Source organism: Bombus huntii, chromosome 2 (assembly GCF_024542735.1).
Source record: "Bombus huntii isolate Logan2020A chromosome 2, iyBomHunt1.1, whole genome shotgun sequence".
NCBI classification, from domain to species: domain Eukaryota; kingdom Metazoa; phylum Arthropoda; class Insecta; order Hymenoptera; family Apidae; genus Bombus; species Bombus huntii.
Genome location: NC_066239.1, coordinates 18,458,751 through 18,474,456, shown reverse-complemented (window position 1 = coordinate 18,474,456; position 15,706 = coordinate 18,458,751). Strand labels below are relative to the sequence as shown.

The 15,706-nt window shown below is 27.3% G+C and overlaps 4 protein-coding genes across 13 annotated transcripts; 3 read left to right on the top strand and 1 right to left on the bottom strand.

Annotated features, from left to right (window-relative positions):
- The first annotated feature begins 514 nt into the window (after positions 1 to 514).
- LOC126878298 (probable ATP-dependent RNA helicase DHX34) lies at positions 515 to 5,608 on the top strand. Of its 2 annotated transcripts, none has more exons than XM_050640938.1 (15): positions 515 to 1,653; positions 1,755 to 1,921; positions 2,018 to 2,224; positions 2,300 to 2,432; positions 2,501 to 2,635; positions 2,806 to 2,962; positions 3,056 to 3,242; positions 3,326 to 3,520; positions 3,588 to 3,797; positions 3,867 to 4,235; positions 4,302 to 4,477; positions 4,553 to 4,663; positions 4,737 to 4,858; positions 4,969 to 5,227; positions 5,300 to 5,608. In XM_050640938.1, exons 1-15 carry the CDS (start codon positions 966 to 968, stop codon positions 5,571 to 5,573), a joined length of 3,390 nt encoding a protein of 1,129 aa, XP_050496895.1. In that variant the 5' UTR covers positions 515 to 965; the 3' UTR covers positions 5,574 to 5,608. The 2 variants fall into 2 exon arrangements, with proteins under 2 accessions (XP_050496895.1, XP_050496894.1); XM_050640937.1 differs by having other exon boundaries at positions 517 to 1,653; positions 2,501 to 2,649; positions 2,730 to 2,962.
- LOC126878299 (pyruvate dehydrogenase E1 component subunit beta, mitochondrial-like) lies at positions 5,561 to 15,019 on the bottom strand. 4 transcript variants are annotated; one of them, XM_050640941.1, is made up of 3 exons: positions 14,985 to 15,019; positions 7,655 to 7,768; positions 5,561 to 7,426 (listed from the first exon to the last, which is right to left on the bottom strand). In XM_050640941.1, exon 3 carries the CDS (start codon positions 7,225 to 7,227, stop codon positions 5,737 to 5,739), a length of 1,491 nt encoding a protein of 496 aa, XP_050496898.1. In that variant the 5' UTR covers positions 7,228 to 7,426; positions 7,655 to 7,768; positions 14,985 to 15,019; the 3' UTR covers positions 5,561 to 5,736. The 4 variants fall into 4 exon arrangements, with proteins under 4 accessions (XP_050496898.1, XP_050496896.1, XP_050496897.1 ...); XM_050640939.1 differs by lacking the exon at positions 14,985 to 15,019 and adding an exon at positions 10,172 to 10,288; XM_050640940.1 differs by lacking the exon at positions 14,985 to 15,019 and adding an exon at positions 7,887 to 8,152.
- Positions 10,463 to 14,326, top strand: LOC126878302 (succinate dehydrogenase assembly factor 4, mitochondrial-like). 6 transcript variants are annotated; one of them, XM_050640950.1, is made up of 4 exons: positions 10,463 to 10,646; positions 10,745 to 10,895; positions 10,975 to 11,067; positions 14,001 to 14,326. In XM_050640950.1, exons 2-4 carry the CDS (start codon positions 10,799 to 10,801, stop codon positions 14,168 to 14,170), a joined length of 360 nt encoding a protein of 119 aa, XP_050496907.1. In that variant the 5' UTR covers positions 10,463 to 10,646; positions 10,745 to 10,798; the 3' UTR covers positions 14,171 to 14,326. The 6 variants fall into 6 exon arrangements, with proteins under 6 accessions (XP_050496907.1, XP_050496905.1, XP_050496906.1 ...); XM_050640948.1 differs by lacking the exons at positions 10,463 to 10,646; positions 10,745 to 10,895 and adding exons at positions 11,295 to 12,623; positions 12,714 to 13,317; XM_050640949.1 differs by lacking the exons at positions 10,463 to 10,646; positions 10,745 to 10,895 and adding exons at positions 11,295 to 13,072; positions 13,688 to 13,786 and having other exon boundaries at positions 14,001 to 14,075.
- LOC126878303 (uncharacterized) lies at positions 14,425 to 15,400 on the top strand. Its single transcript, XM_050640951.1, has 3 exons — positions 14,425 to 14,680; positions 14,769 to 14,870; positions 14,979 to 15,400. The coding sequence occupies exons 1-3, from the start codon at positions 14,425 to 14,427 to the stop codon at positions 15,116 to 15,118; spliced, it is 498 nt and encodes a 165-aa protein (XP_050496908.1). The 3' UTR covers positions 15,119 to 15,400.
- Positions 15,401 to 15,706: the final 306 nt, after the last annotated feature.

Below are 15,706 nucleotides of genomic sequence, written 5' to 3'. Positions count from 1 at the left end.
CTATTTCTATATAAGATTATGATATTACTACCTTGTACAATATGTATACATATAATTACATTTATATTCTTTTAATACTAAATTAAGACTAATTAAAATAAATACTTTCGATTTTTATACTATTACACTACATATTTTTTCGTATCCTTATAATATTAAATATGTTTGCAAAGATATTTTCCTTTACACGTTAATATTTTAAAATAAGTACAATTTATTATTTAATCAATTTTCGACGACCCGTTAGAAAGGATTATGAACATTTATTTGATTATATAAATACTAAAAACGTGATTAATAGTATTACATAACAATCACATTTGCAATCAAAATCATCGATATTTTAGGAATTGAAACAAAAAAAGTTTAATTTTTCAAAAGTTTTTGATACAAGAGAAGTACTGAAAATACTATTTAAATTATACGTATTTATGTATATGCTTTTGATTTCTTATATTTATATAACTTAATTTTAAGAAAAAAAAATTAAGATAATTAAAGAATTAAATTTATTAGTATTGATTTCGTATTATTACCGACAAATGTTAAATATCAATATAATGAATGCAATGAACCAGTGGCTTTCTCTGAGACAATTAGATAAAAAATTGCTAAATCATAAAAAGATGTAAATATATTAATTTAAACAAACTTCGCTCATGCAATAAAACAAAAAATATGAGCTGTAAAGAGGAAGTGTTTCATAGAAAAATGTAGATTGTGTTTTAAAACCTAAGTTCTATCTTCTAAGAGAGTCGACTATGTAAATATTTTGTAGTATAAAAAGTCAAATAAAAATCGATATAGCCTACATTTGTATAAAAAGTTGCCACTAGTAAAGCTGTAATAAATAATAAGTATAATTAATATTAACTGGTATCACAAATATAATTAAATATTATAAACGTACTGCTAAGGTTATGTTACATGAGACAATTTAAAACGCTGCTTTTCTTAATTAAAATATGAGTTCACGATACAAATCTAATAATAAATTTAGGCGTAAATATCAATATGATGATGAACAAAAGAAAAGTAAATACGATTCAAAATTACCATACAGTACAGATTATGATAAAAAAGAGATTTTAGATCAAAAAAGTGATTTTTCTCAAGAAATCACTAATAAGAATACCGAAGACTTTTATTTTAATAAATATAAGCATGAATTGAATAAAATATTCTCAGGAAATTTAAATGTAATCCAGGATACTGATGATTTTTGGAGATTTGTTAATAAATATGAAACTGTACAGAAAAAACTAAGAACACCAGATATTTTACCTAATTTTTCACTAAATACTATCGGTGTGCCAGAAACATACCACAAATTACATTGCATAAATTTCAAATTAAGTTATAATTTTAATGAATTATTTGCACGTGTAATGCCAGTTAAAGCATTAACAAAAGAACGCTTATTGAAGTTTCAGAACATAATTATTTTATATTTAGACTTTAAGCAAAAAGAAAAATTTGCCAAGTTAAAAAAACTCAGGAAATCACAAGTAAATCTACCAGTTTATCAATATAAACATGAAATTATTGAAACAATAAAACAGGAACAGGTAGTTATAATAGCTGGTGATACTGGTTGTGGAAAATCCACTCAAGTGCCTCAATACTTATATACAGCAGGTTTTCAAAAAATTGGTACATACAATATAAGTCTTATATTTAAGATTACAAATATTATATTGAACAAACTATAATTTTTCAAGAAATATTATGTTATAAAAAAATACTTTTTATAGCTTGTACACAACCAAGAAGAATAGCTTGTATATCTTTAGCAAAACGTGTTGCTTTTGAAACATTAACAGAAAACTGCAATGATGTTGGTTACCAAATTCGTTTTGAAAAGCAAAGAAATCAAAATACCAAAATTACATTTATAACAGAAGGTCTTTTGTTAAGACAGGTAACAATAAGACTATAATAAATGTCTAGTAATATAGTTTACATGTTAAATGTTGTAATTGTAATATATATTTGATATATTGTATGTTTTCCATAGTTATCTGGAGAATTTGAATTATTACCTTATGATGTAATTGTTTTGGATGAAGTGCATGAACGTCACCTACATGGAGATTTTCTTCTTGGTATTATGAAATGTATTATTAATCAAAGGCAAGATCTAAAATTAGTACTTATGTCTGCTACGATTAATATTGAACTTTTTAATAATTATTTTTCAAAGGAAAATGTTAAAGTAATACAGGTATATTTATAATCATTTAACCGACAAACCCATTAAAAATGATATTATGATAGTATGTAATTAACTAATTTGTAGGTTCCTGGAAGGTTGTATCCTATTCAGTTATTGTACAGGCCTGTTACTATAGAAGATATTCGATATAAAAATGATAGATTCAATCCAAGTCCTTATATACAAATAATGCAAATGATTGATCAAAAATATCCAGGTAGAAGATTTTACTTTCTTACAAAAAAAATTAGTCACTTGTATCATAGTAATAATTGATATTTTCAGCTGAAGAAAAAGGCGATTTATTAATATTTTTAAGTGGAATGAGTGAAATTACTGCCGTTGTAGATGCAGCAAAAGAATATAGTCAAAAAAAAAATAATTGGATTATCTTAGCACTTCACAGCACCCTAGCTATTAGTGAGCAAGATAAAGTAAAATTTTTACATGTTTGCTTCAAAAAATTCATGTTTATAATCCTGATAGAACTGATGTCATATTTTCTTTTTTAAAGGTATTTGATTTTGCTCCTGAAGGAGTGAGAAAGTGTATTGTATCTACTAACATTGCTGAAACTTCTATTACTATAGATGGAATAAGATTTGTTGCTGACAGTGGGAAAGTAAAAGAAATGAGTTATGACCCATCATGCAAAATGCAACGACTCAAAGAATTTTGGATTAGCAAAGCTAGCGCAGAACAACGGAAAGGAAGAGCTGGTAGAACTGGACCTGGAGTATGTTATAGGTATCGTAGTCAATTATTAAACTAGAATATATATTTCGTAATATTCTCATGATTTAATGTACTAAGATCTTAAATCAAACAATTTTTTTATAGATTATACTCTGAAGAAGAATATATGTCTTTGGAAAAATACTCAACTCCTGAATTACAACGTGTACCTTTAGATTCCTTACTTCTACAAATGATTGCAATGGGACTTCCAGATGCACGAAAATTTCCATTCATAGAACCACCTTCACCAGAAAACATTGAAAATTCTATATTATCTTTAAAAGAACATGTTAATATACTTATATAAGTCACATAATAATCTATACACGCGAGTATGATTAATATAAATAAAGTAATATTTCGAATTTACAGGGTGCGCTAACGGATAATGAAAAAATAACATGTATTGGAAAAACACTTGCACGCTTACCTGTTGACATAACAATAGGGAAAATGTTAATAATGGGTTCTATTTTTCACCAAGTAGAACCAGTCTTGTCATTAGCTGCTGCCTTAAGCATACAAACACCATTTACAAATAGAGCATATAGGGATTCAGAATGCGAGGTAATAAAATGTAATTTATACATTTTTTACATATAAAAAACAATAATCTTGAAAAATAATTCTGAAGACGTCTAGGAAAAAATTGGAATCTGATCATGGTGATCCAATAACATTACTAAATGCATTTAGAGAATGGTTAGAAGTAAAACAACAAAGTTCTCAAGAATCCAGAGGTAGTGGTAACAGTAGTAGAAAATGGTGCAAAAGAAGAGGTTTAGAGGAACAGAGATTTTATGAAATGACAAAATTGAGAGCACAGTTTAAGGAATTACTTCAGGTAAATTATTAATTTTCTAATATTAGCTTATCAAACTTTATTTAAAAATTAATTGCTTCTAACTAACAGGATTGCAAATTACTGAGGAGTCTCCCAGAACCAAATTCTTCTATGTCCAGTGCAGAACGTGCTATAAGACATGGAGAGCTTAAACTTTTAAAATCATTAAAAAGAACCTACAAACAAAGTGAACCTAGAAAGCGAAAACAATTAAAACTAGAATCATTTGATATTCAATTAGAAGATAATGATCATGATGATGGTGAAATTGACATAAAAGATATCGAATTTCGAATGAAAAATGATCCAAATCAAGTGCAAAATCTATTAACAGCAGCCACTGCATGTAGCTATAAAGATTTAACAATGTTAAAATTAATACTCTGCAGTGGTTTATATCCACAATTTGCATGTGCCGATGAATTTAATTATTGTAAGGTAATATTATCGTATATATTTAAAATAAATTAATTATTCGTCGTTACATAATATGAACTTTTGCAGACAACAAACGAGCAACTGTTTCATACAAAAGCAAAACCATATATTGCTTTACACCCAATGAGTTTCTTTGGAAATCATCCCCAAGTATTGCAATTGGAGGAAGCTGATATTGTATCAATACCAGGTTTTAAAAGTAAAACTGCCGTTAGTCCAAAACATACAATATTAACATATTTGTAAGTTCTTTTAATAATATTTTAAGATAGCATATGAAAACTTTTACTTTGATTGATCATATATTAATTTAACAGATCTCTTTTGGAGACAACAAAGCCTTATCTAGTAAATACACTTAGAATGCCAGCTGCACAGACATTACTTTTATTTACACGTGAAATCGACACAAATAGTACATTTTCAATGTATGTACATATTATATATAATGAAATTAAAAAAAAAATCTTTATTGAATTAATATCTGTTTATTTTTTATAGAATGATATGTGATTCCTGGTTAGAATTAAAATTTCCTATACCTGATAGTGGTCAGATTTTACTGATGAAAGCTACCAAATTACGACATAAATGGGATTTCTTATTAAATCAACAATTACAAGGTATTGAATGAAACATGTAAAAAATATTAAGTTAATATGTAATATTATAAATGTATTTATGTTGTAATTTCCATATTATATTCTAAAAGTAATACATAAATATTTTACAGATTCAAGTACCAGCAATGATGAAAATCAGGATTTCAGTGAATTTGAGTACACACTTACTCAGGATTTAATTGAATATATGCATACAACTGTTCCATATACACTAAAACGGCTTTTACCAGCTGATCTTAAAACAATATATGTGGGATGTGGTGAAAACAGCATATTGATAGATCCAAACCCTTTTCAATCAGATTTTGTAGTAATACCCAACTCAATTAAAGGAGGAGTTCGCGTAACAAACACTATTACATATAATTGGTAAATTAGTAATATATTTTTATAACAAAACAAAATAATATAAAGTAACCAAAAAGTATAATTTCTTTTTAGTGTGAAAGAAACTGAATGGAGTGATCGACTTTCTACAGAAATTTTAGCAACACAATGGCATTGTTCGAATTGTAACATGCAAGCAATTCTAACAAGCATAGAAAAATTACAACACCAACAATCCTGTGTTAAAGCAGATATAAAAGATGTTGAAAAACATGACAATATTAAACGTAAACCTAATGCACAAGCATATGAATGTCCTGATTGTGCACAAATATTATACTTAACACCAATTGAAATTCTTAAACATAAAAAATCTCATGTTAAATAAAGTATTTATTTGATAATATAATAATGTACATTAAATCTTATATTTCATTATAGAATGAAGCAATATCTTTCATATAGTGACATTTTACATTTTTTGTATATACATTCATTGTAAGTTTATAAATTAACTATATAATCTTTTTACAATATGTGCATATATAAAATTATGTCCATGGTAAAAAGTTTGAGAACATAAAACAACCTACAACTCCATATCCTATAAAATAGGAAAATATAAGTTTATCCTTCAAAGTATATTTCTTCTTTGTTAAAAAGAATACTTTCCACTTAGAAAATACATTTTCCTTATCATCATATAAATTATTATCATTATTAGGACATAAATAACACATTGACAAAGCACAATACCAATATATCAATGGACTTGCTGAACTTATTAAACGGGTGCTTACTTGAATGTGCACAAATAAAATACAGAAGATAGTTAAAAATAAACCATGAATAACAAATACTAACATTTCAGTTGGATACTTTTTTCTTTCAGTTTCTACATCATTTCCAATAACTTTAATAAATCCCAATGTATAAAAATACTTCTTATGTTCAAAAAAATATTCCTTTATACATCTAATCATAATATACAATATTGGAAATGCTAAAATAAAGTTTGGTATTTGTTTTATTTCATAGTAATTCAGAAATCCTATATTCCAATATCTTTTTTGTATGTAAGAATATGCCATTGGAATTTTTGAATGGCACCATTCTACATTACTATTACCAGGCAACACTAAATTGTTAACTATACTAAAATTAGTAATATGTTCAGGAATAAATGTTAGATTTAAATTAGGAGTACAAAACATAAGATAATTATATGTTTGTAACAAAACAAATGGAATTATTGATATAATTATTGTATTAAACATTAGACAAAATATTTTTAATGTACCTATTTTAGAAATAAATTGACAAAGTGTTTTTAATGAAAAGTTTACATTTTTTTCTGTATAAGTATGTAACAAATTTTGCAATTGATAATATATAGGGAAACCAATATTAACCATTCCATTAGATCTTGTAAGAATGGATAAACCTACTGGAAAAGATACATATGGATCTAATTTAATGGATCTTAACATACTGTAATATGATAAGTATGCAAATAAAGATTCTGAATAAACAGCTGAAAAGAATATGGTAGCTGGGTTTATGCAGTACAATATTGCTGCTTTATAAGCTACACTTGTTGATTTTAACACTGCCTTACTAAGATCATAAAATATAACAGCAGATTTTACAAAACATATAATATTAACTAACATAGCTGTAATAAGTATAGAACTATTAACATTTAATACAAAGAATATTTTTCTTATAGGAACAGAAATAATTCGAAGTAACATAGGATACAATGGATAGAAGGCCAATGTGTTCTCATATGTATAACCATATTTTGCAATATGCAAAAAGTATTCACCATCCCATCGTGTAAGACCACTAAATAGAAATGTTACTATACTGTCATATAATGAAATTTGTTCAGAATTATCAGTAGGAGCTTTAAATGCATCTGCATTGTGATCAGGACATATAAAATTAAAAAAGAATTGTAAACTTAAAACTATTATCCTACTAATTATTGCAAACCAAAAAACTTTCCTTCGTGCTTCGTACATTCTATTACAGCACATAACAATATTTTGATTTAATATTGCATTAATTATACTTCTTCTATTAAAATTCAATTTAAATTCTTTTCCAGTTGTCAATATAAATTAATTTCTCTGATAGGCATTCTCTTACTATATGTAGACAGAAAGATTTTAAACGTATTATGTAACGTATTCCTTTCTCTCAAACTCATAATTGTTATATTATAAGAGTGTGTGGCTAAAAAAAAATATTTAAATTACATTATGTTAATGACCTTCTTCTAATTCTCATAATTTATTATATATTTTCTATTTATCACATATTTTTCCTTATTTTCCTTTATTTTTATTACATTAGTTTTCAATATACTAATTTATAAACTACCAAATATAAAAATTACATTTTTAATTAAAATTATTTCCTGCTTAATTATAATATTGTAATATTGTTATAAATATGACCTACCTAAGAAGCCAAGTTATAAATGAACTTCATTTGTACAGCAATCAGTATGATCACCAATATATTTCAACATTCAATATCCTGAAGGCCATCAGTACAGCATTGAATTTAAATATTCTGAAATCAACATTAGACACATACATATTGCAATTTTCAAATGAATCTTTTTTTTTTTTTAGTAAGCTACACGATACAAGAATTTTTTAAAATTCAATTTAGTAATGCAATTATTCACCTGCTATCAGTACCCTAATAACTAAGAGTCATTAAATAAGAATATAATTTTTAAAGACATAATATACATGTGTTTATTTTAAATTCAGTTTTAAGATTACAAAAGCATGATTTTATTCTGCATATTCAATTTTATATAAATGCAATACTATTGCATTTGTATATACTTTTTCAGCTTTGGCTTATTACTATAAATATATTTTATTATACAAAAAAATGTTATCATATAAAAAAATTATACAATCTTTTTCAGACATGTAGCAGAGTTATATTTTTACACCACAAACTTTTTTAGCATAATCTACAATATGATGATCTTTTGGTGTACATTCATATTCGATATTTTCTGCATATGGCATAGGTACATCAATACCAGTGCAACGGACTGCTGGTGCATCAAGTTGGAAAAATATTGGGTTTTCCATTATTGTTGCCACAATCTCAGAGCCTACTCCACATATAGGCCAACCTAATTCTACACTCATAAGTCTGTGGGTTTTTGTAACAGATTTAAAAATTGTATCCCAATCTATTGGTCTAAGAGAACGTAAATTAATCACTTCTGCTTCTATCCCTTCTCCTGCCAGAATTTCTGCTGCTTGCATTGTATACAAGGTAGCTTGACCATGTGCAGTTAAAGTAATATCTTTACCAGGTTTTTCAATTTTAGCTTTACCAATGGGTATAACAAAATCTTTATCCATAGCTTCATCTGATACAGGAAATTGAACATTATATAAAACTTCACTTTCTAAAATTACAACAGGATCAGGATCTCGAACAGCAGCTTTTAAACTACCCCTATAATCTTCACAAGTTGTTGGTGACATAACTTTTAAACCAGGTATGCTCATGTACCATCCTCCAAAACACTGAGAATGTTGTGCTGCTAAACCTTTAGCATTACCATTTGGACCACGAAATACAATAGGTACAGGATATCTTCCTGCAGACATGTAAAGATTTTTAGCAGCAGCATTTACTATTCGATCAATAGCTTGCATTGAAAAATTAAATGTCATAAGTTCACATATTGGTCTTAGACCAGCAAGTGCTGCTCCGATGGCTAAACCACAAAATCCAGCTTCTGTTATAGGTGTATCAATTAATCTTTTGTCACCATATTTTTTCCACAGACCTTTTGTTACTTTATAAGCACCATCATATTGTGCAACTTCTTCTCCCAAAATAAATACATTTTCGTCTCGTGCTAATTCTTCGTCAAGAGCTGCATTTAATGCATCTCTTACAGTCATTTGTGTAACATATTTATAACTTTGTTTTTGTAGAATACGTATGTTTGACAACATAGTATTCCTTAAGAAGCATATGAAATGCATTTTACATCATAAAAATATAATTATAGTATATCATAAGTTGTATATTTTAAAACTATAAAATTTAAGACAAAACAATAATACATCTATTTTCCTTCTTTATATATTTCAGGTTAGACAATATACTTGTATAACGAATTGCATACATTAGGCATTAATTTTTTTACTTTTGGCAGTATATAATAAAAAATGGGTAAATAGTGATGCATCAGACTACACTATTACTTATTAATGATTATTTTATTATTTAAAGACTTTTTTGTATGACAATCATATATAAAGATTATATAAGACTTAATAATTTCGATATATTTTAAACTTCATATTGCAAAATACAAAACCACTTTTCCATGGCCTACTTAAAGGAATAAATGTTTTTGCACATTTGAGTACATATATATTCTATATTCTATATCAACTTCTAATAAAAAATCTTAATCTTAGAGACAAATATTAAAAGAATCGCATCAAAATTAATACATTTTGTAGCTGACATGATAAAAATAATGCAATTATGAAAAATAATGTTTCCAGTAGGAACATAAATCGACTTTTTTAGTGTCACAGTAACATACACAACAATTCGAAAATGGTTTTAAATACAATTTTAAATACAGCTAAAACTGTATGTTTGTATTCAACTTAACATCAAAATTGCATTTATTCTAATTTTTCTTTTTTTCACTAATCTCCCTCATTAATCTTCTTCTGTTCTAATTTTTCTTAAAAGAGAATACCATATCATTTAAAATGTACGATGAGTAATACTGTAATAAACACATTTTATTAAATTATACAAAATTTGATAAATGAATTTGTAAACCTTTTCTAACCTATTCAGAATAAAAAAAAGAATATTTAATTTATCTTAATTCTAATATACATATATTAAGTTTGAAATATTACGCGTTTTTATCAGTATTGTTATAATAGTAATTGATTAGATTACCTCTAGTATAAACATATCAACTAGACTTATTAAACTCTACTTTATTTTAAATTGATAACAAATAATGATATCACTATTGACAACAAAAACACTACTTTAAGAAGTCAAATGAGGAAATAAATTATTTTTAGTTTTCTTAAAGCTTATAATAAAGAAATGCAATATCTAATTTTTATTTTTATGTTTATTAATACATTATTTAATAGATTTAATTGTTACAATAAAATTTAAATAATGAAATCTAGTGACTACAGTTCTAGTTAACGGAATAGGTATAAAATGAGATCATATGAGATTTTAATAGTTATTTCCTTAACAATTAAATTCGGCTGTCATACAAGCTTTGATGTTTCACTGAGATATTAAATAGTCATTTTTATTGTGCTCACTTCTATGTTTATATAAAATTAAATGTATCAGTTTATTGTTTCACCACCTACTATAAGTGATATCTTCTGTATACTTTTTTAATGCTGTAAATATATATATAATATAAAGTATTATGTATGATAACAATTGTGCCATAACAAAATCATTAACAGTAATTTCTTATATATTCTTATGTAATTTCAGTATGGTATGATATACATAATCTCGTTTTAATCGTAGAAAGATATAAAGACTATAATGAATAAGGTTATGTTTACAAATGTTATAACTTTTAGTAAATTACTAAAAGTAAATCATGAAATTACAAAATTTCCAACTAAATTTCTACATATGCGTAAGTATTTTAAAAATTAAATACAATATCTGCAGTATTAAATACAATATAAAGAATAATGTGACAATTTTGGTTCTAGAATTTCAAATCCTCTTTTCAAAGGAAAATGAAATGTCTGAGAGTCCAAGAATGCGTGAATTTAGAAAAAAATTAAGAGAACGTACACCTATAGGTATTTATTTATCTTAAGGGGGTATTCTAGTCTAGAAATTTGAAAAAATCGAAAATTTTTTTTCATATTTCCAAAGTTTAGACATTCAAGAATATGCCCTTAAGGGGGTATTCTAGTCTAGAAATTTGAAAAAATCGAAAATTTTTTTCATATTTCCAAAGTTTAGACATTCAAGAATATGCCCTTAAAAGGATTTTTTAAAATTTCAATGATTTTATAAATTATAGCCATTTTTGTGACGCGGCATGTGCTCCGATCCGACCGGGACAAATGAGCAATAAACGGTAGACGCTGCCCGAGTACCTACGTATGAAAACCTTCATAAAATCATTACTGTATTTTATGCCTTTTTTAAGGTATTTTTAATTCAAGGCCAAACAAACGTATTTTGTCGGAATTTTTTCATCTTAGTACTTATTTCAAGTTAGTTTTGAGCCAGCCTTCAAGCAACGTGTACGTGCTAACTCTGACAACGTTTTATAAATATTTGAAGCAAAAATTGTTTTATATATTGAGATTTTAAAGTAAAATGGATAAAAAACATTCAAAATTCAGCTCTAAACGGGCATGCAGACCAAAGAAGAGAAGATTTTCCGGTAATCAATTTACTGTAGAAGAAGAAACCAGTTTCACTAGTGCATCTGCAGCAAAATTGAAAAGTTCGCAAGATGAAGAATTTTTAATTAATAACAATTACGGCTATTGTATTTTAGAATTTTTCTCTGTTTTTACCACACTTTCATTGTTAATTCTGTGTTCTACATGTAAGAAAGATATTAAATTTTTTCGTATAGCTGTTCATGGATTAGGGTTTAAAATTGCTATACAATGTAGGTGTGAGAAAGTACGGTATATTCAATCATCGCCTTTTATCAATAAAGCATTTCAAGTGAATCGTAGACTTGTAGTAGCTATAAGATTGTTAGGAGTTGGAAGTGAAGGTATCAACATATTTTGTACTATGATGGACATTTGCCAAGGCTTGACCATTAGCACATATTATAGCTGTCTTAACAATTTATACGTGGCCGCTTCAGCAGTTTACAATCAAATTATTTCAAAAGCTGTAAAAGAAGAAAAGGAATTAATATTAGAGTCTGATCCTACAGCTAATCCCAACCATTTGACTGTTTCCTGCGATGGTACCTGGAAAAAAAGAGCATTCAATTCTCTCTTTGGTGTTACTACGCTCGTTGGTAAATACAGTAAAAAAGTTGTTGATACCATAGTAAAATCTAGTTTTTGCCTAGATACCATAGTAAAATCAATGGAAACACAAAAAAAATTATTACATCAAGGCTTATGAAGATTGGTATGAAGAGCATGAGAAATCTTGTACCATAAATCGTAAAGGAAGCACCGGAAAAATGGAGGTTGACGCGATTGTTGAAATGTTTGAAAGGTCGGAAGCTAAGCATAATGCTAAATATGTCCGATACATTGGAGATGGTGACTCAAAAACTTTCAAAGGCATTCTTTATATTAACCCCTATGATGATGACCCGATAGTAGTAATATGGGTGCACGGTTGCGTAAAGCAAAAAAGGATAATAAAGGTATTGGCGGCAAAGGCGCTGGTAAACTCACTGATGAGGTTATCAATGAATTATCTTTATTCTATGGCTTGGCAATTCGTCGAAATCCAGATTCAGTTAAAGACATGAAGAGAGATGTGTGGGCAACCTACTATCATAAAATCTCAACCAACAAGAATCCTCAACACATGAATTGTTCACCTGGTTCATCTAGTTGGTGCAAGTGGCAAAAAGCTGTGGCCGACGGTACTATTGACGAATTTGACCATGAAAATTCTCCTCTAAATGACGACGTTTTAAAAGTAATAAAACCAATTTATGAAAGCTTATCAACTGATACTTTACTGGAACGATGTTTGGGTTCTGAAACCCAAAATAATAACGAATCGTTAAATTCATTAATATGGACTTTTACTCCAAAGTACATCCACGCAGGAACGCAGACAATTCAAATTTCCACTTTCCTCGCAGTATGTATTTTTAATGAAGGTTTTATACCCATATTAAAAATCTTAAGTGTCATGGGAATCACGATTGGCCCAGAAGCTCATGCGTTCGCAGTCAGGCGAGACGAAGTTCGCATCGAGCGCTCTGAACTCCGAGCTTCAGAGGCATCAAAGGAAGCTAGGACTGCTCGTCTCCATGAAAGAACTTCGGAGAATAAGCATTTTGAAGTAGAGGAAGGTTTCTTGTATGGAGCAGGAATCGCCGATATGTAAGTATGCTGTACCATTCTATGAGTAAAATTGCCGGAAACTTGTCTCAAAACTTTAAACGCGTTTTTCTCGAAACTACTTTTTTCGAGTTGGCGTGCACGATATCTCAAGTTCTAATGAACCGATTTATTTGAAATTTGGTATGAATGTTCTTTATAACATTCCTCTATCGCCTGAACCACGCTCAGATCAAAATTTTTAATTTTACTATTTTTTAAACATTCGGAATTGTTAAAAAAACATGCGAAACAAGAAACTTTCCTTCAAACGGCCGCCATTTTGTGAAAAAATGTTGTTTTGACTTTTCCAAGGTTCATGCTATAGCGGCATCTATACTAATTAAGAATCCGTTCGCATTTTTTGTTTCAGATGACCAAAAGGGTTGAAATCATGCACGCCAGGACACCCTTTTTTTTGGCACCACCCACTTTGCCAGCTCATAACTTTGTGAATTTTGAGTTTTTTTCGGTGAATTTTTTACGTAATCTTAAAATATCAATAAACAAATTCTAAAAAAAAGGATAGCAAAAATATTTTTTGTTTCGTTTGTACAGAGCTTCAAAAATCGCCCGAAATTCATGCCTCTAGACTAGAATACCCCCTTAAGAAATTTATTAAATATATAATATTAATTATTCATAAAAATAGTGGTAGTAAAATAAAATTGTTTTACATGCAATAGAAAAATTGGAAGAACTGGAAGAAGGCAAACATCCTTATCAAGAAAAAGAACCATTGAAACCATTTCCAAATGATACTAATCCGGAAACAGGTGAAGTAGGAGGTCCACGTGGACCAGAGCCAACACGATATGGTGATTGGGAAAGGAAAGGTCGAGTAACAGATTTCTAAATATTTTTTAGTGCATTGTATGTACATAAAAAATATAGTTTATACAAGATGTACAATTAAAAATATGTATAATTTAGCAATTTAAATTAGAATAAAAACTTACTGTGTATATGTATAAAGTATAAAATAATAAATATTATATTTACATTAAAAAAATGTAGCCTTCACTTTTAGAGAATCATGCTTTATTCTGTCATACTATACTTTTACAAACATTTTTAACTAATGGATAAACAATTAAGTATCAAATTACAATGATAAAAGGAAAATATAAAACATCTGACAACTTATATAAAATTGTATATATGTACATAGATTATATATACATATTTGTAAGAAATGTGTGTCAGAAGTATAACAAAAGAATAAGGATATTACAAGATATTACAAATATGGATATTTTGAAGTTAAAGCTCGTTTTGAAACATATTAATACCAGTATAGTCGATTCCATACATAAAATTTCTACAAAATCATTAATATATACTAAATCGAAAGAATTTTCAACAGGTATCTAACATAGATATAAGCCTTCGTTTGTAAAGCAATAATTTTGATAATTTAATATTGGATACTTCTTTGCTATATGCATACATAGGTAGTTTATTGCGAGTTAAAGAACCAGAGGCAAAAGGTGAGAAAAAAGAATCAATAAGAATGAAACAATTTCATAAAAAATTAAAATTGCAACCTATACCTAGTAAGTATAATTTGTAATATGTTACATGAAATAACAGTTAAAATTAATATGAGATTTGATTATCATAAATTTATAAGATACAATCATTATAAAAAAATATAATAATAGGGGTACCTCCAAAAGAACGTTTCGTGGACTTAGTACTAGTGGAAACTGATCCAAATAATGGAGAACTAATAACAAATAGCGAAAAAGATCCAACAAAGTGGGGGGATTGGCAAAATGGTGGGCGGGTGAGCGACTTTTAATTCAAAATTCTCATTTCAAGATATAAATATATAAAATATGATGAAGTAACACTTGATTCGTTTAAATTTATAAAATTTATTGTACTACTTGTAAATCTTGTTTGTTCATTAAATAATATTGCAAGTTTCTTCTACTCTTTTATGTACATATTTGTAAAAAAACTACACCAATATGTTGGCAGACAATACATCTTAATTGAACGACATAAATAAGCAAAAATAGATATAAAATTTAAAACATTTGTTTCAAATGTAATTACTGAAACTGTATAAAGAGATAATTAAAATATATTTCTTTTAAATAACGTCCTAGTTAATATGATCATCCAAAATATGTTTATGTTAAATATGTTTAATGATAGAAAATAATAGTTGAAAAGTAAGCAATATAATATAATAGAAATATTGTATAAGTAAAATATGATACTATAAGGACAAATATTTTATGTCGCTATTTTATTTGAAACATTCTAACATGTTAATTAAAATATTGTTCACATATATTTTTTATATTATAATAAAAATAAAATACTATTTTCGTTTAATATATAACATATATTTAAAAATAACTAATTTCATTTTTTAATA

Coding starts and splice junctions, on each gene's coding strand:
- LOC126878298 (XM_050640937.1), top strand. CDS start 966: ATGAGTTCACGATACAAATCTAATAATAAATTTAGGCGTAAATATCAA. Junction 2,225..2,299: donor AAAATGTTAAAGTAATACAG/GTATATTTATAA, acceptor ACTAATTTGTAG/GTTCCTGGAAGGTTGTATCC. Junction 4,478..4,552: donor CATACAATATTAACATATTT/GTAAGTTCTTTT, acceptor TTAATTTAACAG/ATCTCTTTTGGAGACAACAA.
- LOC126878299 (XM_050640941.1), bottom strand. CDS start 7,227: ATGTGCTGTAATAGAATGTACGAAGCACGAAGGAAAGTTTTTTGGTTT.
- LOC126878302 (XM_050640944.1), top strand. CDS start 12,584: ATGGGTGCACGGTTGCGTAAAGCAAAAAAGGATAATAAAGGTATTGGC. Junction 13,318..14,000: donor GGAGCAGGAATCGCCGATAT/GTAAGTATGCTG, acceptor TACATGCAATAG/AAAAATTGGAAGAACTGGAA.
- LOC126878303 (XM_050640951.1), top strand. CDS start 14,425: ATGATAAAAGGAAAATATAAAACATCTGACAACTTATATAAAATTGTA. Junction 14,681..14,768: donor ATCGAAAGAATTTTCAACAG/GTATCTAACATA, acceptor ATGCATACATAG/GTAGTTTATTGCGAGTTAAA. Junction 14,871..14,978: donor AAAATTGCAACCTATACCTA/GTAAGTATAATT, acceptor ATATAATAATAG/GGGTACCTCCAAAAGAACGT.